The following is a 27,445-nucleotide window of genomic DNA, read 5'->3' as shown; positions in this document are numbered from 1 at the left end:
ATTCTCGTTCTAGGTCTCGAAGCAGTTCCCATCACTCTTCGAGATCTAAGCATTCAAAAAAGAGACGTCGAAGGTCCCCTTCCTCGTCTTCGTCTTTTTCCGTTTCCCCAAAAAGGGTCTCCTGTCCCACAAAACATAGCTCTCAGGATGAGTGGGAGGAATTCAGGAAAAAGATGCTAAGCGTCTTCGAGAAAGCGGCCTCGACCCCCTCGAAGACTGCTGAGGGTGATACCCTGGGTGAAAGACCCGAAAAATCAAAAAGCCGCGAGTCACAGTACCCAGCGAAAGAAGCCACTCGAGCGTCACAAACCCTCGAGTAAAGGCAAAGTTGCGTCTTTGACGCCGTTGTCGAAGATCCCTTCGACACATAGATCGGGGTCGTCGACGCCGTTATCGAAGGGTTCTTCGACACACTGGTCAGTCGACGCCGAGAAAGGATAAACCCACGGCCACCTCACAGCCAGTGGCCATACCCAGGGCCTCAAGCACGAGAATGTCGTCGACAACCAGACTAGAATCCCGATACTCTCGAGTTCATCGAGGCCTCTACCACCTTTCTCGACGCCTTTTTCAATGGCTTTGAAGACTTTAACGTCTGCGTCGACGACGTCAACGTTTTCTCAGCCAATCATGACAAATTTGGCTCCTTCTGCTCTGGAAATGGGATTTATACCATTTTCAAGACCTGATCACTCCAGAGTCTTACCTTCTATTTATGAAGAAGGGGAAGATTCGGATCAGGAAAGACCTTTTGAGTTGCAGGGATCTGCAACTCCTGCACCAGAGGAATTTACCTCTGAGGAAGGTAGGTTGAAAGACCTCCATGAATCCCTACAGGAAGCAAGTGGGTTGGACACTTTCCCAGAAGTGGAATTTGCCACACCAGACCGAGGGGAACATGCAGAAACCCCTTATAGAACCTTGATGGCAAGGATAATAGAGTTTATGGGGTGATCCACACCCTCACCTGCTTTTCAGCAAGACGACCTCACAGACATCTTGGTCAAAGGTCCACAGGAGGATCCTGTGGTGCCATTTCATGCGGCATTACAAAGGAGAATATTGGGAAACTGGGAAACACCTGAGGTAATCCGGCAGTTAACAAAAAATTATCAGCTAAATATAGGGTGTCTTCTGCTGACCCTGAATATTTATCCAAACACCAAACTCCGGAGAGTCTGGTTGTTCAGGCAGCTACTTCAGCAGGTAGTAAATCGGCTTAACCTACTGTTCCACAGGATAGGGATGATAAGAGATATGACTCTATGGCCAAAAAAGTATTTTCCGCATGTAGCATGGCTTTGAAATCCATCAATGCTACTTGTACGCTCGCAAGGTTCAGCCACACACTTTGGGAGTGTGCTTCATCAGCGGCTGATGTGCCTCGCGAAGGGAGAAGAAAGGGAAGCGTTCCTAAACATCATCAAGGATGATAAAGACGCTATGTGCGGATCCCTTCAAACTGGCATCGATTCTGCTGACAGCATCAGCAGGGCCATGGCGGCAAGTACAACAACCCAGAGATTTGCTTGTTTGCGAAAGTCTGGTTTTGCTCCAGATGTGCAAAGCAGACTCTTGAATATGCCCTTTGACGGCTCTTCTTTGTTCGGTAAGAAGGCAGATGACAGTTTAGAAAAGCTACAAACATCAAAGGCAGCAGCAAAATCCCTAGGAGCTGCAATCCGTCGGACACCATATTGCCCCTCAGAAACCTCTTGGAGAGGGTAAGTCCTTTCGCTTTTATTCCACATTCGGAAAAGGCAGAGGACAGCCGGTTCAAAGGGGTCAGAAAAAATTTACCCGAGGTGGACGGGGTAAAAATAGAAAAAGCTGCAGCAGTAGCAGGTGCCCCTTTACCTTCAGCATCTGCACCAGCCGCCTCCAAACCGCTCTGAGGACTCTCTTCACAAAACACCAGTAGGGGGCAGGTTAACTCAACATCTGACGGAATGGCAGGCTATTACGTCAGATGCTTGGGCATTGGAGACAGTTTCCCAAGGTTACTGCCTGCCTTTTCTACGCATCCCTCAGAGTCATCCACCGGGAAACAGCTCTCTGAAAGTTCCAGATCCGCTCCTCTTGCAGGAAATTGTAGACCTGCTATAGAAAGGTGCCATAGAACCGGTACCTGTAGCGGAGAGGAACAAGGGCTGGTACTCCCCCTACTTTCTCATACCGAAGAAAGACGGAGGACTGTGACCTATCTTGGACTTACGAGAATTGAACAAGTTCAAGATGTTAACTCTCTCTCAGATCCTTCAGGCCCTCCAGCTCCAGGACTGGCTGGTATCTCTGGACCTCCAGGATACTTATTTCCATGTGCCAATCCATCTCAAACACAGGAAATACCTGAGGTTCGCAATTGGCGGCTCTCATTATCAATTTCGAGTTCTGCCATTTGGGCTGACCTCTGCCCCGAGGGTCTTCACCAAGCTAATGTCGGTAGTGGCTGCAAGTCTAAGGAGGGAAGGGATCCACGTTTACCCCTACCTGGACGATTGGCTGATCAGAGCTGCATCTTCGGAACAAGCTCAGATCCAGCTAGATTATGTCTGCCACTTCCTTCACAAACTGGGCTTCTCCCTCAATTTAAAGAAGTCACAGATGATACCATCACAGAGCCTCCAGTTCATTGGAGCGGTCCTAGACACTTCCCTGGGAAAAGCCTCGCCACCAGAGGTGAGGGCTCAAGATATTCTGCAGATGATCACCAAGTTTCAAAATGCCCAACGTCTCCGAGCCTTTGACTTTTTGAGGTTGCTAGGCCTCATGGCATCCTGCATCTTCCTTGTGCCAGAGGCTCGCCTGAGAATGAGATCTCTTCAGTGGGCACTGAGAACTCAGTGGTCGCAATTCTCAGGGAGAATGACAGACCTCCTTCAGATTCCGGACAAGGTGGCTCGAGACCTTCAGTGGTGGGCCTGCCAGAAAAACATCTTGAAGGGGGAACTGTTTTGGCAACCATGGCCGGAGATAACAGTAGTGACAGATGCCTCACTTACGGGGTGGGCAGCCCATACCCACGACTTGACCATCAGAGGTCGTTGGTCTCCATCGGAGTCCAGACTACATATCAACCTGTTAGAGCTGAGAGCAATCAGACTAGCGCTGAAAGCTTTTCTGCCATCTGTACAGGGGAAACATTTCCTGATAATGATGGACAACACAGTGGCCATGCACTACCTCAACAAAAGAGGAGGCGTAGGATCGCTGCCACTGTGCAGAGGGGCAATGCAGCTCTGGTTTTGGGCAATTCAAGAAGGAATCTCTCTATCGGCAATTCACCTAGCCGGAGAGAAGAACTTGACGGCGGACGCTCTGAGCAGGCAGGGCACAGTCTCCCATGAGTGGGAACTAGCTCAGGAAGTCCTTCAGGAGATCTTCGCCCTTTGGGGAACCCCTCAAGTGGATCTGTTTGCCACCAGTACCAACAGAAAGTGCGATCTGTTTTGTTCAAGGGAATTTCCCCCGAGAGGAGCTCTATGGGACGCGTTCGTAGTGGACTGGGAGTTTCCACTCCTGTATGCGTTTCCACCAGTCCCTGTCATTCCTCAAATAATCAGGAGGTTGAGAAGATTCTGGAGAACCATGATCCTAATTGCCCCAGACTGGGCCAGGAGAACGTGGTACCCGTACCTTCTGGAAATGTCCATCTGCCCTCCAATTCGTCTTCCACTCAAGGAGAATCTTCTCTCACAGAAGGGAGGTCAGGTTCTCCATCCAGTCATCAGAACCCTCAACCTTCACGCCTGGCTTCTGAAAGGTTGAGATACAAGGATTGGGACCTCCCTGATGACGTCATGGAAGTGCTGCTTTCGGCCAGAAGGCCAGCAACAAAGTCTTTATGCCGCTGCTGTTGGTACAAATTTTGCAGCTGGTGTAGAGAAGAGAATATCGACCCCTTTTCATGTGGTACACCAACGGTGTTATCCTTTCTACTCTACTTGGCAAATTGAGGCCTTCAAGTTGGCACTATAAAGGGCTATCTCGCAGCGCTACCGATCTTCAAGCGCACTGCAGAGGAGCCTTCGTATTTCAAATTACCCTTAGTAATACAATTTCTAAAGGGATTAACTAATGTCTACCCTCCAAGACCTTTCCAGGTTCCTTTATGGGACTTAAATTTAGTTTTAAATTTCCTGATGGGTACTCCTTTCGAACCACTCCACTCTTGTTCGCTAAGATTTCTTACCCTTAAAACTGTCTTATTAGTGGCTTTAACAACTGCTAGAAGGGTGAGCGAATTACAAGCTCTATCTTGTAAACCCCTTCATACAATTTTTCATAAAGACAAAGTTGTCCTACAAGTGAAGCCTAATTTCACTCAGAAAATTACCTTACCTTCATTCTATCCGCCTCCCCATCCGGGGAAGGAGAAAGAAAGGCTACATAGGCTGGACCCAAAGCGGGCTTTAAGCTTTTACATCAGCAGACTTGCTAGGATTAGGCAAGCAGACCAACTGTTCGTAGGTTACTCAGGGCACAAATTAGGACTACCGATAACAAAACAAACCATTTCCAGATGGATTATTTTGGCCATCCTGGAATGTTACAAACTAGCAGGGAAAGAGCCTCCTCAAAATCTTAGGGCTCATTCAACCAGGGGTATCGCAGCCTCCTCGGCCCTCCAAAGAGGGGTTCCGGTTCGAGACATATGTGCGGCTGCCACATGGTCATCCGCACATAACTTCACAAGATTTGACAACCTGGATTCCTCCTCTAGTCAAGAGACTAGGTTTGGCAAAGCCTTATTACATTTGGTTCATTCCTAAAAGGAAACATGGCGTTTTACTCCCTCCTCCAATTGCACACCACTGCTATGGGAGTCTATCAAACATAAGGAATACGTCGGAGGACACAATCCCTTCGAGGAACAAGTTACTTCTTACCTTGTAATGTTCTTTTGATGGGATGTTCCTCCATCGTATTCCTCATCGCTACTCCCATCCATCCCCGCAGTAATACTTCCCTTGTGGTTGCAGGTAACACTCCTTCAAGGTCAATAACCAATTCATGTAAAACAATTGTTAATGTCAAAACGGAACTGAGCAACGGATGCTGCGCGAGTCTATTTATACGCATGATGACGTCGGCGCGGATACGGAGGCCGTTGAGGGACATCGGCTCGAGGGACGTCGACGCGCCGCGCCCTCTACTGAAAAAAAAATTCTGAGGCCAGCAAGCTGGGAGATGATCTATCAAAGATAAGGAATACGTCGGAGGAACATCCCATCGAAAGAACGTTACCAGGTAAGAAAGTAACTTGTTCTTCTTTATTATTTCCTGCAATGTTATTACTGGATACAACCATAGAGATGGAACCCTGTTCGGAAAGAGCCAGGGATTGGTACTCAACATTCTTTCTGGTGATAAAGAAGGGCGAGGATTGCGACCCATCCTGGATCTGTGGCTTCTGAACTTGTCCAAGCTCAAGATAGTCACTCTAGCCCAGATCCTCCAGACCCTGAACGTGAACGACTGGCTAGTCTCCCTGTGTTGCCAGGATGCTTCCATATGGCTATTCACAAGAAGCACAGGAAGTACCTGAGATTCAAAGGGGGAGGGAGGACTGTCATTACCAGTTCAAAGTCCTTCCTTTCGGTCTATCTTCGGCACCCAGCGTTTCCCCATCACGTCCTCCTCAGCATACAACTCTAAGCTGCAGCCAGACCATTCGTGACTAAGCATAACTGGTGCCCCACTCGACTACTGCAACTTCCTCTTTGCTGGCACCTCTGCAAAAAATATAGAAAACCTCCAAACCATCCAAAACAATGCACTCAGGAACACCATTGGAATTCCCATAAGGGACCACATAACAGCTGCCAGGAAACAAGCCCACTGGCTGCCCATCAAGGAAAGGGTCATATTCAAAACTTTGGCCATTACACATTAATGCATTAACCCCGCCGCCCATCAATACCGTACACAAAGTATCATTAGATCATCCTCAGCTAGACCAACCAGAACCCCCTATGCCAACCTACTCACAGTTCCAAAGGTCTTGCGAGCCCGGGTGGGCGGATCCAGCTTCCCATTCATTGCCTCCACATAGTGGAACTCCATGCCACCCCACCGTAGAGAAGTATCATCCCACACAGCCTTCCGGAAAGCAATCAAAACAATGTTATTTGTCTAACCTGCCTCGCGTCCTCCACAATGTCTTTCCCGTAAACACTTTTTTTTAATATACTTGTGTGTATGTAGATTAAATAGATTTTACAAGGACGATGCTTTAGAGGTACTTTTTGAGTGCTTTTAAGGCCAATCTGTGATGATCCTACAGTATCGAGTTGATCAGTTGATCGGTTCTTAGCTAGGCTGGTGCCCGGTCTCGGCAGAGCGTGGCTCTCTGTTGTCAGTTTGGAGCATTTTTCTAAAGGCTGCTTGAAGGGTCTTGGCCGTGGCAATTGTCCAAGACATTTTGTTCCCGCTCATCAGGCGAGGCCACCACTTTTCTTCTAGAACGGTGTGCATTGCAAGCACTGGTCGTAGGTATGCGAGTCGGATTTCAGTTATCGCCGAGCAGGTCTTTAGCAGGTGGCGAACAGATTGTTTGGTCGATCCTTTTGCATAGTCTGTATGTTTGTGGAGCAGATAGGCCTCTGATCTGGAGATTTTCATTGGTGTGTAAAAGATTTAGACAAGCTCGCAGAAAAAGTTGTCTTAAGGGTCTGCTGGGAAATCTCTTAAGAAATTGGGGTGTTTTGTTCAGTTTCATTATCCGGACTGGTAGATGTGCCAGGAGTTTGTTTTTGTTACTTTTACAACGTTTCCTGTAACCAAAGTCTTTATGTATCACATGCTCCGCCTATGCAACTAAGTAATTCTCTTGTAACAGCGCCTCGATGCCCCTAGGCTGCCAGCGCGCTTTATAAATGCAAAAAATAAAAATAATAAAAATAAGCTGGTAGTGGTGGATTGCCACAGGAGGAAAGGCATTAATATCTTTCCCTACCTGGACAACTGGCTCACCAGATCTAGCGTCGGCACATCTGTACCGGATGTACAGTCTGTTGCACAGCTTGGCCTTCCCCCTGAACTTCAAGAAGTCTCAAGTTTTGCCATCGCAGTCCCTCCTATTTATCGGGGTGTTCTTGGTCAGAACAGCCTAGGTCAGGGTTTCCCACCCGAGGACAGCGTGGCAAACATCTTCAAAATGGTCCAGGTTTTCCAACCTTAGACAAGTTACAGACTCGGCTTTTCTGCGTTTGCTGGGTCTTATGGCACCATGCAACTTGGTGGTACCAAAGGCCTGTCTGCGCATGAGGTCGCTACAGTGGCTTCTGAGCTCTCAATGGTCTCAATTTCAGGGACAGACTTCAGACCACATTCTGAGAGACTAGAGAAACCTACAGTGGTGGACCATGAAGGGAAACCTGACGGGGTCTCTTCTGTCAACCCTGGCCACAAGTGACCCTAGTCACGGATGCGAGCCTGAAGTTCTAGGGTGCTCAGCTACAAGATCTGACAGTGAGCACACTGTGGTCCTATCAGAGTGCCGGGAGCACATCAATCTGTGGAGGCTGAGGGTGATCAGGTGGCCCTGGTTGCCTTTGTCCCCTCTGAAAAGGGCAAGACGATACTGGGCCTGACAGACAATACTGTACCATGTATTACCTCAGCAAGAGGGGTGGTGTGGACTCCTTGCCGCTGTGCAGCGAAGCAATGAGATTGTGGTTCTGGGCTCTGGAGAACATTATGTCTCTGCCAGGAAGTTCTGGGGGACATTTTCTCCCTCTGGGGCACTTCCCAGGTGAACCTCTTCACTTCCAGTGTAAATAGGTGTGCAGGTGGTTTTACTCTAGGGAGTTTCCTCGTCCGGGTGCTCTGGGGGACGCCTTGACGGTTGAATGGGACTTTCCACTTCCTTTATACGTTTGCGCCGTTCCCTGTCATTCCACTGGTTATCAGGAGACTGTGCCTGTTTGGAACCATGATGATTTTAATCGCTGTGTACTGGTAGCGGAGAATGTGGCACCCGGAGTTGCTGCACATGTCCATCTGCTCTCCCTGGTGCCTTCCTTGTAGAGTCAACTTGCTCTCCCAATCAGAGGAGCAATTCCACCAGCTGGACCTGGTGCGTGCCCTTTAAGTTGTATGTGTCTGGTACTAAAAGATAATCAGCTTTTCATGGGTTACACTGGGGCTCGTGCTAGCAGGGCCATCACCAAACAGACCCTGTCAAGGTGGATCATTCTCTCCAATGATCGTCTGACAAGAATGTGCCAAAGGGTCTGTGAGCCTATTCGAGCGGAGGAGTTGCTGCTGCCTCTGCCCTTCATGGAGGTCTCCCTGTCCTGGACAGATGTGGCCTTCTTTGCACACATTTGAGAAGCATTACTGCGTGGATTCCATTTTTTGGTAGGGCTGTCCTCCAGCGTTATCTCGTTTAGGTGGTGTGTGTCCTTGCTTCCTGCCTCCTACAGATTTACGTACTGCTTTTCAGTCTGTCATAGATGAGGAATCCCCGGGAGGAAAGTATCTTTTAAAAGAACAAATTACTTTCCTCTCGTTAACGTTCTTTCTGATGGATGTTCCGCCCATGGATTCCTCATCTCTCTCCCTACCTGCCCTTCATGGCAGATGGCTAGTAAACCATCGGGTCTACGGTGCCTCAGCTTCAGAGTGCTAGGGACAAACTGTGGAACTGAGGTCATGGGGCACGGCTCCACTAAATATACTGGCCCTGACGTCCTGTCCGGCGTGCTGAGGCGTCAGACGAAACCACCATGCGGCACATGGCGGCAGAAAGGTTTCTGGAGAACAGCATTGCTGGGATAGAGATCCTAGATGAGGAATCCATGGGAGGAACATCCATCAGCAAGAACATTACTCAGAGATAAGTAATTTGTTCATTTTCAAGAAGAATTCAAATCTACCCCATGAAGATTTGGCAAACATAATCGGATCAGCACCAAAAATAACCTTAAAAAATGCATAGAAATGGTATGATGGGCGTATAGAGACTATACCCAATGGTCCGACATGGCTATCATTGGTACTTATGAAGGTTTTACAGAGGTGGTATGTATAAGTAATGAACAAAAGCAAAACATTACAGTATGGGCAATATCCTGTTAATATTATCAAAGAGTGTAGCACATGTAACACATTTTACATTATACACTGTATCCCTGATGAACCTTTAGGTAGTAATTTTGTAGGTAGTACTATCGAACCAATCAAGACACATCCAAAAATACCTGTGATCTTCACAAACTGTGATCGCCATTATTCACTTTGTATACACTTGCAAGTAGATCATACGTGCCAGGATTATCCACAAAGTTTGGTCAACTGAATGGGTATTGTTTATATTGATAATTTAGTATAAACACAGTCTGTGTAGATGTAACACTAACTAATTACATATTGTAAGGAACTCATGGTGGCAACAGTAAAGACACACGAGTTCAAGGGTGTTTATTAAACTGTATATGTAGGTTGGAAAAACACCTAATCTAAACCTAAATCTAAGATGGGAGCAAGCTTTGACCATCAAATGACAATAAGGCATTCCTAGTGGTGTCATTATCAAACAAAAGGGCCTATACTAAAACAAAAAAAACTATTGCCAATCCTTAAGCTAAATACAAAAAGAAGTGTGGGATAATGTTCTTAAGAAAGAAGGGAGTGTTCACAAATAATAAGTCAGGATGCGGTACTTGAGGTCTTCCTTCCCCATGTTTTCAGCACGGGACATGGTAGGATTTTGGACCGCAGCACACACTCGAGTTTTCCCAGCACAAGCTAACAGTTCTGCTTTTAGCAATCAGGGCTTACGGTGGTTATGTCTCTTTTCTTCCAAAAAGTCTCTTGCCGCCGTGGACCTGATGTATTCAAATAACAGAGTTCCTTTTTACATATACATTGGGGGATGCTTTTCACCCCTGAGTCCCTCTTTTCCAGGCTCAGACCCTTCTCAATTGTTAGCCTCCCTCCGCCGGGTTCACTATGACTTTCAACACAATCTTCTTTGTGACATTCACAAATCTCAATGTCCTTATAAACATTACACTGTGGACATCCCTCGGCCGCGTTCACTCTTGTCAACACACTGAATTTCGAAGGTATTGTGTCCTCCGACGTATTCCATATCTATGACAGTAATCACCAAAGCTGTGCTGCTTCGAAAAGAAATTCAGCATCGGAGTCCTACGTCGATGACGTCCATACGCTGTCCCTCAAGGGCCTCTGCCGAGAGCCGACGTCACCAGATGTTATAAGTAGGACGCACGATGACCATAGCCTCAGTTCCGATCTTTCCGCAAACGTGTTCGCTTCGGGACATCGGCGCGCCTCAGTTCTTCTCCTGTTGAATCGGTTCTTCGTTCTTGGTTTCTTGTGAGAATCATGTCTTCATCTTCTTCTACCCTGAGGTCGGGGTTCAAGAAGTGCTGCGACTGCGGTTCCAAGATGTCGCTTATGGACCCGCACAACGTCTGCCTGTGGTGCCTCGGCGAGGACCACGCCACTGATGACTGCGATGAATGCCAGTCTTTGACGTCGAAGGCCTTGCGGAAGAAGAAGCTATCTGTAGGTAGGGTTTCCAAACCCTGTAAGTCGAAATCTGCTGGGCTTTCGACCGACGATTCGAGGGGCGACTCTCTGCATCGGTGTTAGTCAGAAACCTGTGCAGTTCCCTTAGGGACCACTGCAAAAGGCTTAAGACTACATGTGTTGGCAGTAAACCCAATTGGTAGCAGTCTGTACCACCCAGATTTACCTGGTAGCTGTGGCTGAGCAACCAGACTTCTCTCAGGAAGAGTTAGACAATATATAGAGTATACAAGATAGGTACCAAAATACAGTAGCACAAGCAAACACTGACCAGACCTTGGGTATGAAAGTATATAACTATTTTAAAAACACACTTTGTAAAATACACTAACACTAATATGGCAAGCAAGTTCAAACACAGTAACTATTAATATATATCCATCCCTGATCACTTAATGAACAAGTCTTAGTTAAAACACCACTTATTTTCAGACAGAGGTGAGCGCTTAACCTAAGATGTCACTCCAATAAGTTAATTAAAAAGGGAGGGAAAAAGGCAGAATTAGGAACATAAACAATACCAACACTTTAGGAGAACCAGAGCAAGTCAGAAAAGGCAGTCTACTGAGGAGCAAGAAAGTCATAGGCTAGGCCCACTCTTGGAGAGAGTAAGGCGGAATGTGTCCAAGATCACACAGTTGAATAGTACTTTTAAAGAGTCATTGCAAAGAGTTCAAAAAGGGTTGGATCAAGTCAGGGAAAGTTAGTTAGTAGGTCCCAAGTCACCCCAGGATAGAAAGTCAAGCATTTACGGGACACCTTGAACAGTCTGTTGCAAGGGAGAATAGGCGGGACTCAGTACCTGAAATGGTGAGAAAGCTCCAGCAGGGGCAGTTGTTCCTGGCAGCGGGTGCAAGTTGGTGCTTCGTCCAGGGGAAGAGAAGATCTCAACGTGGAGGAAAGCTGGAGGTCGTTGCACTGCCAGGGAAGAAACCAGCCAGAGTTTCCCGGTTAAAAGGTACTACCCCTTTTATTCGCGGTAGTGGTGAAGCATGGCTATCCGGCCGCCGGGGTGCTTGGCACGGGTGATTCGACCACGAGACAATCCAGAAAGGCGAAAAAGAGGGCAAACTGGTTATCCCCACCAGTTCAGAGGAAGAAGACTCTGGGATGAAGATCTTCTCTGTCGTTGGGAAGTGGTGAGACAGTTCAGCAGGGCTCCACCGCTGGTGTCGTCGTTGCACATCGGCTCAGCTTCTCCCTCTTCAGATTCTTTGGTCCTGTGGCGACTTCTGAAGTTCCAGTCCCCAAAGCCCTGCTTTTATGCAGAAAACTCCCATTCATCAGTCCTAGCTGTCACTCAAACATGCTAAGAGGTGAGCCGGGCGGCTCATCACTGGGCCAATCACAAAAGAGTGCGACTTGAGTTGCCGAGGCAACTCAGTCCAGGGTGCCTAAACCCCCTCCCACACATCCTGTAGACCCAGACAGAGTGGCACCACTTTTGGAGGCTTCTGTGCAGAAGCCCTCCAAAAAGTGGAACAAAGGGCTCGACTTGGGTTGGAGTTACAGAGGCGAACACAAACACCATTTTAAAACCGAGTCCTGGCAAAAAGACCCAATCGGGGAATAAATATTAAATAAATAACCCGCCGGTATCTTTAACATTGCACCAAAAAGTGGTGCGTTTAAAATGAATGAGAAAATCCCATAGGAAATATTCCAGTGGAATATTTCGCGTGGTAACCACTGCCACCAGCTAGAAACTCGACGAGGGGGGACTGCACAGTGCCCCCTCGAAAAACAGACCCAGAGGCAATCTAATTACCCCTACCAGTACTTCCACAATATGATGGTTTGTACTGGTTCTGTTCACAATTTAAGACTAGTAAAGTCAATGGTGACTTTACATCCCCTGGGAGACAGTAGTCAGTCCCAGGGTATGGAGTCTATGTTTGGGGGTCACTATGACACCCCTGTGTTACTGCACTGAGGGTGCTGTGTAACACACTTACCAAAACCACATGAAACCCTATGGAGTAAAAGACCCCATAGCCCATAAAACACATTACAAAGTCAAAGGATATCTCAAATCATGTCTAAGAGTGGGAGGAAAAGAGTCTCACTCTTAGCAGGAGAAAAAAATAAACCCCAAAAATCCAGCAAAGCTGCTGGGGGACTCACTAGGTTTGGGAAATTAGCCTTAATAGAGAATTCTCCCTAACAGTCGGCGCAAGTCCAGGGGGGTCTCGGTCCCGGAGTGGTTCCTCTGCCTCTTCTAGGCACTCTCGGAAGCGCCGTCACCGGTCACCTTCCCCATCCTCGTCCGAGGACTCTGCCAGACGGCTGGTAGCTTGTCCCAACAAACATTCATCTCCAGCGGAATGGGACGCATTTCACAAGGAGATAATGGCGATTTTCGAATCGCAGGGCTCCGTTACGTCCCCGCCTTCGAGAGAAGTTGGAAAGGAACGCGCTAGGACCACCGCTCGCACGCCTTCGAGCTCGGGCGGTCGGCGCGATCATCGGGAGCCTTCGAGGTCCCAATCGGACAAGGTAGATCGCTCTAGCCATGCCCACTGCAAGACCCCGTCCTCGTCACCCTCGAGACCGTTGGAGCCTGTGAGGCCTTCTAAGAAGGCATCGATGCCATCAGCGCCATGTCCGTCGAGCGGCTTTCTTGAGGCTCCGCCGTCGAAGGACACGCTCGGGGCTCCGGCCTCAAAGCCGTTGTCGAAGCAGTCGCGCCTCGCTCAGCGTTGACGCCAACTTTGTCGACGCCTTTTGAGGAGGCTTTATCAGAGGTGCCCCGGAGACCGGTGGAAACCATGAGGAAGGCCCTGAGTAAATCAGTGAGGCCTGTGTTTGAACCTTTTTCTGTACCCTCATCCAGGGATTTATTCCAGCCTTTGGATTACATCTTAGAGGTGGATGAAGGGCCAGATGTGGAGGGGTTTGTTCCTCCTGAGGTTCCTGATGACCTGTTATCAGGTCATAGCCAGATGGAAGACCTGCGTCAATCCTTAGATGACGACAGTGGTCTGGACACCTCTCCGGAGGTTGAGTTTGGCAGGCCTGAGCCTGTTACACACGCCGAGTCGTCGTACAGGCGTCTCATACCGAAGGTGACGGAGTACTTGGGGTGGTCTGCTCCACCTGTGGATTTTCTGCAGGATGACCTGACCAAGGTCCACCCACTGACCCGGTGCTGCCATTTCATTTGGCCTTACAAAGAAGGGTGGCAGTGGCATGGACTGCTCCGGAGAGTCTCCCAGCAGTGAATAAGTCGCTACCGAAAAACAACTTCCAGCCAGTGGCGACCCCGGCTACTTGTCTTTGCACCCCACTCCGGAGAGTATGGTGGTGCAGGCGGCTATGGCCCCAGCAAATCAGGCTGCTTACCCTACCATCCCTCCGGATAGGGACGACAGCGCTTTGACGGTTGGGCGAAGAAAGTGTTTTCATCTGGGGGTATGGCTTTAAAGGCAGCCAACTCTGTTTGTGCCTTGGCAAGATTCACTCACACTCTGTGGAATTGTGTTTCTTTGGTGGCTGAACATATTCCCGAAGGGGAGGAACGGAATGGTTTTCTTGCCCTTGTTCAGGATGGCAAAGATGCCATGTGTGAATCCGTTCAGTCGGGTCTGGACGTGGCAGACTGTGTCAGCCGGTCCATGGCGGCGAGCACCGTGATGCACAGGTTTGCGTGGTTGCGGAAGACCGGGTTTGCTCCTGATGTACAGTCCCAGCTAACATGCCCTTTGATGGTGACCATCTTTTTGGCAGCAAGGCTGACGAGAGCCTTGAGAGGTTGCATACCTCCAAAGCTGCAGCAAAGTCATTGAATGCTGCAGTACGTCAACATCCGCCTTTTTGTCCTAGGGGACAGCAATGGAGGGGAGGTTCCTTTCGATACTACTCTTCCTTTGGTAGATCGAGGGGAGCTGCCAGTCAAAGGGGCCAACATAGGAGTACCAGAGGTGGAAAACAAGGTTCTCGAGGTGACAAAGCCGCTCGGGTAGTTGCCTCTTTGCCCTGAGGCACTGGCGCAGCATCTTGTAGAATGACGTGCCATTACTTCGGATGTGTGGGTTCTGGAGATCATTGCCCACGGCTAATGTCTTCCTTTCCGGCAGAGGCCTCATGACAATCCACCGGGGAAGCTTTCATTGAAGAGTCCAGATCCGCTCCTTGCGCAGGAAATCAAATCCCTGCTGGAGAAAGACACCATAGAACTGGTGCCTGTAGCAGAGAGGAACGAGGGATGGTATTCCCCTTATTTTTTTATCCCGAAAAAATACGGGGGATTGAGACCCATCATGGACTTGCGTGGTTTGAACAAGCTCCTCAGGAAGGACAAGTTCAAGATGGTTACTCTCTCTCAAGTCCTCCAGGCCCTTCAACTTCAGGACTGGTTGGTGTCTTTCGACCTCAAGGATGCTTACTTTCATGTGCCGATTTATCCCAAGCACAAGAAGTACCTGAGGTTCACGGTTGGCGACTCCCATTTTCAGTTTCGGGTCCTGCCGTTAGGATTGACCTCCGCCCCGAGGGTCTTCACCAAGCTCATGTTGGTGGTGGCAGCGTATCTCAGAAAAGGGGGGATTCACGTCTACCCCTACCTGGACGATCGGTTGATCAGGGCGCGCTCTCCCGTACAAGTCCTGGATCATCTGTCAGTCACCTGCCACTCCCTTCAGAAGCTGGGCTTCTCTCTCAACTTAAAAAAGTCCCATTTGACACCTACCCAGCGGCTCCAGTACATCGGAGCAGTGCTCGACACATCCCTGGGGCTGTGTTCGCCTCCCCAGGTGAGGGCTCATCACATTCTGCAGATGGTGCACAAGTTTCAACATGCCCAGCGTCTCCCGGCGTTCGACTTTTTGAGGTTGCTCAGCCTCATGGCATCCTGCATTCTACTGGTTGCAGATGAGATTTCTGCAATGGGTCTCAAGATGCAGTGGTCGCAGTCCTCCGGCAGGATGTCGGATCCCGTTCAGGTGCCGCCCTCGATCGCCCAGGATCTTCTGTGGTTGGCCGTCAAAGGCAATCCGATGAAGGGGGCTCCATTTTGGCTACCCTTGCTGGAGGTAACAATCGTGACGATGCATCCCTCACGGGACGGGGAGCGCATGCCAACGAGTTGACAGTCAGCGGTCGTTGGTCTCCGTCTCAGTCCAGATTCCATATCAATCTGTTGGAGCTGAGGGCCGTCAGGCTAGCCCTGAAGGCTTTTCTGCCTTCTGTACGGGGGAAGAATGTCCTGATTCTGACGGACAATACAGTGACCATATATTACCTCAGCAAAAAGGGGGGCAGGGTCTCTCCCACTGTGCAGAGAGGCGATGCAGCTCTGGTTCTGGGCCATCCAGCAGGAAATTTCGATCTCGGCAGTTTAGGTGGTCGGATACGAAAATGAGGTGGCAGATGCTCTGAGCAGGCAGAACACGGTCTCTCACGAGTGGGAGCTGGCTCAGGAAGTTCTCTTGGAGATCTTCGCCCTTTGGGGACCCCACAAGTGGATCTCTTCGCCACCAGTGTCAACCGGAAGTCCGAAAGATTCTGCTTGCAGGAATTTCCTCCAAGAGGAGCCTTAGGGGACGTGTTTGTAGTGGAGTGGTCCTGCCCACTGCTGTATGCGTTTCCTTCAGTCCCCGTCATTCCACAAGTGTTGCGGAGGTTACGGAGGTTCGGTTCCCGAATTATCCTCATTGTTCCGGCATGGACCAGGAGAGCGTGGTACCCGGACCTTCTCGACATGTCCATCTGCCCTCCATGCCGTCTTCCCTATAGAGACGATCTGCTCTCACGGGATGGGGGTCGGGTTCTCCATCCAGATGTCAAGTCTCTCAACCTTCATGCTTGGTTTCTGAAAGGTTGAGGTATAAGGATTGGGACCTCCCTGAAGACGTGATGGAGGTGTTGCTTTCGGCCAAAAGGCCCGCAACAAAGTCCCTGTGCCGTTGGAGAAAGTTCTGCGACTGGTGCAGGGTAAACAATGTGGATCCTTTTTCATGTGCCATTCCGTTGGTTCTGTCTTTTTTGCTTTCATTAGCCCACAAGGGCCTGCAAGTGAGTACCATTAAGGGCTACCTGGCGGCACTGTCCATATTCAAGCGCTCGTCTGAGGAGTGTTCTTATTTTAAGATTCCTTTGATATCTCAGTTTCTGAAAGGGCTAACTAATGTGTTTCCACCGTCACCTTTCCAGGTGTCCGGTTAGGGTTTGAACTTAGTTTTAAAGTTCCTGATGGGAGCTCCGTTTGAGCCCTTACATTCTTGTCCATTGAGACTGTTGTCATTTAAGACTGTATTTTTAGTTGCGGTTACTTCCGCTTGCAGAGTGAGTGAGTTGCAGGCACTATCCGCCAAGCCACCTTTCACGGTTTGTTTGTTTTATTATTTATAATGCGCAGATATACCCAGGGATATCAGGGCGCAGCATTTACAAGAATATGCGAAGCTTAGTTACAAAGTATAAAATGTACATATTAGCAAAGGAAGTGTATACAAAGCATAATAGGAAAACAGGCAATATATACAGTATATACAAGAGTACAAAGTGGGTACACGTGGTTACACAGTGTGCGGATAGCATGAAGGGATAGCCTTGGCACTTAGCTGTCTTGGTGGTCCTTCAATTTCAGCCATGAAACTACCTTGTAACGGAAATTCAGGTAGGGCATGTCTACTCTAAGGTTGGGAGGAGTTCCATAGTTTGGCTGCTTTTACCGGGAAGCTGTTGCCTCCTATGGTGGCAAGTTTGAAGTTTGGGACAGAGAGGCAGTCTTTGTATGCACTTCTGAGGGGTCTCGAGGAAGCTTGTCTATGGAATCTGTTAATCAAGTAGATTGGGGCAGCATTATTAAGAGATTTGTAGGTAAGTGATGCCGTTTTTAGGAGAATTTTGTCTCTAGTGGAGAGCCAGTTGTTCTGTTGTCCTGAAATGTGCTCTCTTCTGGGGATGCCTAGGGCTGCTCTCAGGGCGTTGTTCTGGAGGGTTTGTAACTTGCTGGTGGTAGCCTTGGAGGTTCCCAGGTAAAGGGCGTTACAGTAGTCAAGGCGGGATAGTATAAGGGCTCTAGCGAGTGTGAGGCAGCTAGTGTCTGACAGAAATGGTTTGGCTGAACGGATTAATTTGCACGTGTATGCAGATGAGGATGCCAGGGAACTCGGTTTTCTTTTGAAGGAAAGGTTAGAATCCAAGTAGAATCCTAATGTTTTGACCTCCTGTCCAACTTTGATATTGTTCCCATCTATCATGAAGGAGTTGTAGGCCGGGCTGAGTTTCTACTGGACGTAGTACCCAGGATGATAAGCTCCGTTTTCCCATCAATCAGGCATAGTCCATGAGTGGCCATCCATGCCTGAAGATGATGTACACCCTATTTAGTAAGGCCAAATCCTTTCCATAATCTCCAGAAAGCAGAAGGAGGATCTGGGTATCATCTGCGTAATTAGTGTAGGTGATACCGAGATGATCCAAATCATCGAAAAGGGGCTTGGTAAATATGTTGTACAATGTGGGGGAGACGCAGGAGCCCTGTGGGACACCACAGGTGATGGGTATAGGGTCTGCTGCAGCAGTGGGAGAGAAGACCCTCATAGTTCTTCCGTTAAGGAATGAGGTGATCCATGTAATGGCCTCAGGAGAGAAGTGTGCTGCTGTGTGAAGGTGTGAGCATAGGACAGAATGGTCGACCAAGTCGATAGCTGCAGATAAGTCAAGGATGAGGAGCAAGGCAACTTGCCCTTTGTCCCTGAGTGTATCAATCTGAGGTTTCAGGTCGATGAGTGCAGTTTCAGTCCGGTGTTGAAGGCGGAACCCTGATTGTCTGGTTCCATAAGGACACCTTAGGATTCGTCCTTCTTTTCTTCCGAAGGTTGTGTCGGAATTTCATTTGAGCCAGAAGGTAATTCTTCCGGCATTCTATCCTCCTCTGCATCCTGGTAAGGAAGTGAGAGGCTCCATAGGTTGGATCCTAGGAGAGCTTTAAGTTTCTACATCTCACGCATGTCCCGGGTCAGAGAGGACGATCAGCTCTTTGTAGGATACACTGGATGGCGTTTGGGTCAAGCTGTTACTAAGCAGGCCTTGTCCAGATGGATTATCTTGACAATCTCTGAATGTTATCGTTTGGCAGGTGAGGACCCTCCTGTAGGCTTGCGGGCCCATTCTACTAGGGGTGTGGCTGCCTCGACTGCCCTGCAAAGGGGTGTTCCCATTCGTAACATTTGTGAAGCAGCCACATGGGCCTCTGTCCATACGTTTGTAAAACACTACTCCCAGGATTCTATCCATGGACAAGATTTGGCCTTTGGCAAGCCGGTCCTCTATTCTGCAATTTGATTGGGCATTCTAAAATTCTAAATTCTTTTCCCACCTCCATACATTGGCACTGCTTTGGGAGTCTGTCATAGATGTGGAATACGTCGGAGGACACAATCCCTTCGAAGAACAAGTTACTTTCTTACCTGGTAACGTTCTTTCGATGGGATGTTCCTCCGACGTATTCCACATCGCACCCTCCCAGCCTGCCCCTCTACAGAATTTCTTATGCGATTGCAGCTTACGTTTCCGCAAGGCTTTCTGTAGTCATACTGGCAGAAGATTGGTGCCACACGTTCTGGGGAAAAAACCACAACTGAGGCTACCGGCATCGTGCGTCCTACTTATAACATCCGGTGACGTCGGCTCTCGACGGAGGCCCTCGAGGAACAGCGTATCGACGTAGGACTCCGACGCTGAAACATTTTTCTGAAGCAGCACAGCTGTGGTGATTACTGTCATAGATGTGGAATACGTCGGAGGAACATCCCATCGAAAGAATGTTACCAGGTAAGAAAGTAACTTGTTCTTCTGGCCATTAGACTTCGCCCCCTTTTATTGGCATCCCTCGGTCGAGTTCACTCTTGCCAATTTTACAATGCGGGATTCAGCTTCCCTTAGCTTCACAATCCTCGCTTTCGACTGTACAGAGGATTTTACTAGACACCTGTATGACCTCTTTGACCCCCTTCTCGCCTTTCTCCAAAGGCCTTCTGGTAACGGTAGTTCAAAAAACAGGGTAATTACCCAGAGTTTTCCCAGTGAGCACCCACGTGGTGCTTGACTCTTTTATGCTGGCTTTCCCCTTACGTATCATCAGTTCTTTGTACTTTCTTTAATCCGACACTTTTTATTTTCAATTCAACACAGTTTGGTTTCTTGTTGCCTCTCCCCTCGATTCACCATCTGTGATGAACCGCTTGGCTTTTCTGGTCTCTGGAGTCAAGGCCGGTACCATGGGGCCAAGCGTCTCTCCCCAGCTTGGTTGTCAGCGGAGGAGGACCCCGTGTATCTTTGACATCTGCTGCAACACACGCTGGCTATTGTTCGCGGTTTTACGATTCCTTCTGCGTAGGTTTCACGGGCCTTGGTTGGAAAGGGCAAGGTCAATTCTCTCCTTGGCACCCTCTTGATTTGCGGAGTCTTTCTCCTCCTCTTGAAATGCTGAGCTGAGTTAGCTCTCTCGTTGTGCGGTCTGCCTTGCATGTATTGTGCTCTTGTGCGCCACCTTTTACTCCTGTGAGGAAGGGAAAGGGCTGTCAGGTGTGTGTGATTCCCATCAATTGCTTGACTTTTCCTGACCCTGGCGTTGGTACATGTCAGGTAAATGGCTATGGTGTTTGTCCGTCATCTTTCATGGTGTGCGAGAGTGTGTGTGTCGGAAAGGAGGGGCGGGGGGGGGTTAGAGTATCCTACGGGGTAGGCAGTGGAGTAACTTTGCTGAAAATGTTGGGGGGGGACATGACATCTGATGAAAATTGTCTCCCAGCCAAATGAATGGGGACAGAATGGTGTGCCATGAAAGTTGGGGGGGGGGGCAAACAAACCCGTCCCCCCTAAAATTACACCCATGGGGGTAGGATCGAGAAAAGGTGTTATAAGAAGGGAGATACTGCGTCTTGCCCGTTGGTGTCCCACTTCCACTCCCCATGGATCCTCCCATCCAGGTGATCTTCCCTCACTGGTCCACCCCCAGGAACTGAATCCAATAGCGATGGGCGTGTCCTGGCCACCTGGATGACAGATCCCCAGGGACTAGTCAGGGAGACACCTTCAGGTTTCTCACAATATGCAAATATGCCTGTCATACAGAGTTCAGGACTATGATCTTTTATCAAAGGCAGTGTTGTAGACTTTTTTTCCTTGCCATAATGGCCTAGGTAGGAGAAATTCATCTTTATAAGCACTTTGATTTCTTTCTAAAAGTCAATGGGGGATTCTGACCAGACCTACAGAACACCTATCATCTCTTTAACCAGTAAGATCAATGTTTGTGCGTCTTGCCATACTTCGAGACCATACTAGGGTGCTTTCTTACTAACGCTATTGACTCATTCTTTTCGGAACATACTGGGAGTTCAGGGGAACCAGACTGCCTTCATTTTGAATTCTTTCTGAACAAAGGAACGGTCGCCCACTGCTTTTTGTGTACACTGGTTTCTTTTTCCTTTGCCTCAACAAGTACTTAATCAGCAGCATAATCCACCAGGCATATTTATTTTTCAGTCACTGGAAGTGTGGACAAGTGTGCTTGTCTTTGTTTTATTTGAACTTTTGCCCGCGTATTGTTTCCTGTTCCTGACTTTGTTTCCTCAGGATCACATTGTTTATTCATTAGTTATTGTTCTTTTCTTTGTCAATTGATGCATTGTATTCTTGCTTATAGAGACCTTAAAATAGCTGCTAGCACTGCATGAAACATGTGTTGGCTCATGAGATATACTTTTGGACTAAATAGATTTCTCCCTGTGAATTTGTAATAACATTATTTTTAAGGGAATGATAATCTTTTGTTATATATGTATGGATCACATGGGAAATCTCCCAAGCAACAATGTTTACAAAACTTGTAATAATGTCATTATTTCTAACCATGTTAATGTCAGCTCTGGTTGAGGCAGTGTGCATACAACAGTTTTGAAATACATTTCATTGTAGACAGCCTTTGCAATAGCTTCAGCACACAGTGAGATTCAGGCCTCCTCGGTAGCTGGACCATATATAACGTTTCAGGCAGACAGTTACTGAAGGGACACTTCCTTGGTTTCCTTCTATGGTGGTATTGGAGATGCATTTGTAGGAAATACATTTTCCCAATCTTCAAGGATTCAAGGATCCTTCAGTGGTAGCAGAAATATTGCTTCATATTCTGAATGTGAAAATGTCCTTTTATTTATTTATTTGCATTTGTAGAGCCCAAGCGCAGCCCGTGGGCATCGAGGCGCTGTTACAGGAATATGTACTAATTGTTGATTAATAGGTTATAGGCGACCAGATGTCTTTTGGTTACAGAAAACACAGCAATCTACTATGTAGGAACTGCAGTGCTTGTCTGAAGTCCTTTGTTAGGTTTGTGTATTATGGAGCAGCGATAATGAGCGCTGACTTCAATCCTGCCCTAACAAGGTGGATAGTAGAATATATTAACTTTGTGGCAGTAAAGAGATTGTTACCAAACAGAGTAATCCGACATTCCACAAGGGAAACACCGGAGACAAATGCGTTTATAGCTCATATCCTTTTAAGAGATATTTGAAAGACGGAGAACATGAGGTACTTGGAAGTGTCCTGCAAGAATTCCTGCTGTGCCTAAGATGCAAACATGGACATGATGGTGCACAAAGCAGTTTTGAAAAAATCACTTCAAGTAAAAGCAACCTGTGCACCGATCTTCCAGACACATATATTGATCACTTGTTTTTCTTCCAACAAGCTTGTATGTCTATGAAAGATGCAATGCTGGAGAAAATAAGGTTACTTGTAAATAGTTTTCCAGCTTTTGTGTCTTTTATAGATTCACATTCCTCCAGTCCTCCCTGCAGATTGCATGACACCTGTCAAACGTGCTTCGAATCTTAGGTGTTGGGTATTAAGGTTGAATTATAAGCTCAGCAGGGCTGAGGTGTTTTGAGCAGGTACAGGCAATAAGACATAAAGGTTTTAGAAAAAAGGCTGATTGACTGGCTTTAAACATAAAGATGTTAACATATATATGCATTTATAGAATCTGTATTCTTAAGTTTTTAACAAGCATGTAAATCTATAAAAGATACCAATGTTTGAGGGTTCTAGGTCAAAGTTTCGAATGCATAGGATCGAATGACAAAAGGGACGAATCAAAAGAAGCGAAAACCAAAGGGTCGAATTTTTTTATTTGTATTTTTTAATGGGTTTATTTTGGGGTGGCAGGTGCCCACCGAAACCCCCTTTTTTGCCCAAAAAAAATATTTAAAAAAAAAACATTCAACCCTTTTGTTTTATGTCAAATTGAGTCGACCCTTTGGCATTCGATCCTTTTGTATTTGGTACTTTAACTGGACACCATGTTTTTGAGTACAGGTAGGTAGCCTTATTTTACTTGCTGTAGTGACGACTGTACTTCTAGTCCAAAGTCTGTCTTCCTCCATACAACTCCCCTCCTTTGCCTTTAATAAGAACCCACAGTGTTTATCTAGATAAAATCACTGATGGTTTGGAGCACAGGCAAAAACGTTTCCTGCCGGTGGTGTGGCCCCGCAAGCACCAACAATGTTCTTTTGAAGAAGGAATGCTGCTGTGCATCATTTTCTGGCCCCACCCCGCCCCCTTTCTCGGCACAAGATCCCATCTGTATGGAGGAAAAGGGACTATGGAATAGTAGTAACATAGTTACGTTGGTGAGTAACTTTCACTATTTCAAGTATTACAGTAGCTAATCACAATACTTGGTGGTCATGGTTTGTGCCACGATTTCATTTTATGATTTCTAATTCCCCAAAATACATTGTGGCTCTGTGATTGTAGTCTGCTGTAAGTAGAACTACAATGTTAAAGGCAACCATCAAACACACAGTTCCAGGTGTTTACATATTGCTGTGGGTTTATGGAATAATTAGCTAATTTTGTTCTCTGGGCTCTTTTTGTGTTGCTGCTACAGCGTACAGGGAGCCATATCTGTTTGTGACCCATTTCAATTCACTGGAAGTGATTGAGATTCAAGGACGAGCTGCTCTTGGGTAAGTGCCTTTACACCACAAGCAACACCAAAAGATGAGCTAATATGTAGAATGATGGAAAGCTATGATGTGTGTTTTTTCCTTTGTTTTTAGTGCCCCAGCACGGGCCCATTTGGACATCCCTAACCCTCGGTATCTGGGTCCTGCAATTTCTCCTGGAGCCATTTATTTGGCATCAGTCTATCAGGACAAGCTCAGAGTGATTTGCTGCAAAGGTAACTTGCTGAAAGACTCCACCGGCGAACATCACAGAGTTCCATCCATGACACGCAGGTATGTAGCAGTCATGCTTTTATGCTGTGATTGACAATATACGCTGACTGTCATTCAATCTTAGGGGCACAATATATTTTGTCATGGTGATTCATTAATGACTGACTTGCATAATTCAGATCACTTCTATATATAAATGAGCAAAATGTGGCTATCTAATGACCATGCTTGGAAGTGCCAACAATTTGGGTTTTTCATTTTAATGTTAATGTACAGGTATTCCCTCCACAGTGTATTTGTTTTGGTGCATCCAAGGTAATCCTCTCACGTCCCATACGTCTAGGCACAAAAGAGTCTTAATGTCCCTGTGTTAGGCTACATTGGTTAAGCATTCGTATCCTCCAGAATGTATTACATATTTTGCTTGAAGTGTCGGGCCAGGAGGAGTGCCTAACCTGTATCCATAAACTCCATATTGCATAGTACTGCAAATTTACCATATTGTCATCTTCCACATTGCCCAAGAGCTCCCTTACCTATTAAATTCTGATGCAGCATACAAAAGTAAACGTTCCCTGATGCTCTCCTCTAGCCACTTGTTAAACATGAAAATATTAATCATAGCTGTTATGGGAACTCGCCAAATAGTGATTCTGGGCAAATTCTATTCAGTCTCTTTAAACATAACCGAGTTGGGTTCCATCTGCTTTTCCATTAACTCTGGGCCATTTGGCATTACTGTACAACACATGATACATGAGCTAAGTCAGTTGTAAGATTTGACAGACCAGAACATGTTAAAAACAGCAAGATACAGCACTGCTGACCTACCTTTTGAAGCATTGGTAGCAGAGGACCACTAAGAAAATTCGATGGCAATGCTGCCAGGATCTGTGCTGCAACAAACTCTGTCTCTGTGATGTTGGAAATGCTTTATGGGGGACAGGGCCTCCTAGTCCTTGCCCTACCACTTCTCTGTGTGTGTTTTCTCTGTTTTCTGCCGCTGACCTCTGGCAGTGCAGCCTTTTGGTGAACAACACCCATGAGATATCCTTATGGCACCCATAGGTGGGGGTACATGTTACGCTCACCTGGCTCCCACAGGGGGCGTCGATCGGACCCGGACAGCTGCGACCTCCTCCAACGTGAAGCGTAGTACAGAGATAACAGACTGGACTGGACCGCCTAACCTCATCTGCTTGACCCGTAGAAGTATTCTCCTGCAAGTGGAGAAAGGGATTTAGCCACCCGTGGATTCTAGTAATGGCACCCCACTGTTCTCCCCACTAATCACCACCAGTTCACTTTCAGTAAGCTCACCTTACGTTTGTAAATGATGAGCTCTCCATCCTGCGTGGAATGCAGGGGCGCGTAGATACCAGTTACTTCACTGGTTTGAAGGCGTTGGAAGAGTTCCGGATGAATATTGACTCCGAGGTTCCAGCCGAGAACCCGTAAGTATAAAGTTCAAAGAGTTCAATATGTCTGATGTTCACTCTTGCAAATTAACAAGGGCGGTCCTGGGAGTTCCTCTGCCAGACATTAGTCCTGGTTACGAGAGACTTACCCAGAGTCTTTAGCTCACTATCTTTCACAGAGAAGAAATATCCCAAACATATCATTCTTTGTCCTGCCCTGGGGCAGTCCAGCACCGAAATGCTAGGCAATTCTCCTCTGAACAAGAGTACCAACAGAAACCCCAGACACGTGTTTCAGTCTGGTTGGACCTCATCAGTAGGGTGGATCTGTGCCTCTCTAGGAATAGTGAGCAAGGGGTCCACGTCTGGATTCCCCTAGTAACTTAGGGTGAGACCCAAAGTTACTTAAATATGCAAATTAACAAGGGGGGTCCTGGGAGTCCCTCTGCCAGACATTAGTCCTGGTTACGAGAGACTTACCCAGAGTCTTTAGCTCACTATCTTTCACAGAGAAGAAAAATCCCAAACATATCAGTCTTTGTCCTACCCTGGGGCAGTCCAGCACCGAAATGCTAGGCAATTCTCCTCTGAACAAGAGTACCAACAGAAACCCCAGACACGTGTTTCAGTTTTTGTGTGTGACAGAATGAATAAGACAGCCCTGACTGAAACTGGCATGAATGCAGTGTAGTGTGCTGAAAGGCTGGGTGCTTACCCCAATCCACATTCTTTGTTTTGGGTGTCTGGATGGAGGGAATGGCCTGAATGCCTGTGAGCCTAATTGGCTGCCGGCCTGAATGAATGCCCTTCTGCATGATTGGTTGACTGAGCCTGGCTCAGCCTGAGGGAATGCGGAACAGATGTGTATATCTGGGGACCTCCACTTAGCAATTTGTTCAGAAGCTGAAGTCGAAGCTGAAGCAAGAGGAAGCTGTTCCTTGAAGCCAAGCTGGAGGCAAAGTCATCTGCAGCATTTCTTTATGTAATCCAAAAGTCGCCGTGTTCTACCAAGGACTGATCCAGAGAGGACATGCAAAGGAGACCTCTCGCCGAGCTACGAGAGACCATTGTGCAAACTGCTACTCTTCATCAGAAGTACCCTGGAAGCCAGTCCTGTGTGCCTGCCATCCGGAGAAGGGGTCTTCGCGAGTCCTGAAAAGGAGTGCGGGGACATCTCGAGTCAAAGAAGTCCATTGGTGTCGCCCAGGGTCCGGAGGTGCGTTTCGCGACCGCTTGAAGCCATTGTGATCTACCGCCCAGAAGAGGGGATACCCTGGTATTTTGCTGCTGGACACACAGAGCTGTGAATGTTCCAAACTGCCCAAGACTATTTCAAGGGACATCCTTGCCATCATCAGTGACCACTTTTTCTCCGCCGGAAAGAGTCCAGAGTCCGAGTGCAGAGGAAGATCTGTTGGTGGGCTTCCCGCCACCAGAAGCTAACAAAGACGTTGCGAGGTTCCAGACTTAGTGAAGGTCCGTGGTCCACTCCAGTCCAGGTCACCAGAATCCGTCCAGAGGTCCGTGTTGCGGCTGCAGCACCGAGGAACCGAAAATCAGACAAACTTGTAAATCCAAAACCTGACATCAAAGGTGACCTATGCACCTGTTGCGGTCAGAAGTCATCGAAGGGTCCAAGGGGTCTGGATGCCAGCTTCATAATGTTTTCAAGGAGGACGAGCATTCGTTATGCCTCTCCTGTCTCCATGAGGACAAGACGCACACGGAGAAGGACTGTGCGTTTTGTGGGAACATGTCGGAGCGGACCATGAAGGATCGCCACCTCCGTCTTGCCAACTGGTAGAAGGGAAGAGCCCATCAGGCGAGAAGAAGAAAAAGAAGTCCGAGCGGTCTTCTAAGTCCTGTGAGGGCGCCCCGGCGACGGGGGCCCAACAAAAGGCTAAGCACCATGAGTCCGCGGGCACCGGGAGCGGCGAACGGTCTAGCTCCTTGGCTGCCAGGCAGGGCGCATCCTCCCCGGCGCCATCAACCACGAGCCAACGCTCTGGCTCGGGTAAGAGAAAGTCAGCGACCCCTTCGAAGCTTCTGGAGAGGCCCCGGTCGATCTCGAAGATTCCGGCAGAGGGGGAGCGGGGCTCGGACCCTCCCCCCAAGGTGAAGGCCCCAGGCGTCCAGAAGGTGACGATGGCCTTAATTCACCCTGCTAAGACCTCGATTGAGGATGTCGCAGCGGCCCTGGATCAGCCTGTGGAGGCTATACCAGTGGAGGCGCCCTCAGGACCCAGAGTGTCCCTGCCACCACGGAGG

General features: G+C 48.0%; 1 protein-coding gene across 20 annotated transcripts in view; it reads left to right on the top strand.

The window, feature by feature from the left end:
- The window catches only part of CIT (citron rho-interacting serine/threonine kinase), a 2,264,529-nt gene that overhangs the window by 2,144,564 nt on the left and 92,520 nt on the right, over nt 1-27,445 (top strand). For all 20 annotated transcript variants that reach the window (XM_069619729.1, XM_069619715.1, XM_069619714.1 and 17 more), the window contains 2 exons: nt 23,468-23,546; nt 23,640-23,819. In XM_069619729.1, coding sequence (XP_069475830.1) covers nt 23,468-23,546; nt 23,640-23,819 — 259 coding nt within the window. The remainder of the gene's footprint in view (nt 1-23,467; nt 23,547-23,639; nt 23,820-27,445) is intronic.

The sequence above is a fragment of the Ambystoma mexicanum genome, chromosome 10 (assembly GCF_040938575.1).
Source record: "Ambystoma mexicanum isolate Mex_15411 chromosome 10, UKY_AmexF1_1, whole genome shotgun sequence".
NCBI classification, from domain to species: domain Eukaryota; kingdom Metazoa; phylum Chordata; class Amphibia; order Caudata; family Ambystomatidae; genus Ambystoma; species Ambystoma mexicanum.
The sequence above is the reverse complement of the archived record's forward strand: the minus strand, read 5'-3'. Positions and strand labels throughout refer to the sequence as shown.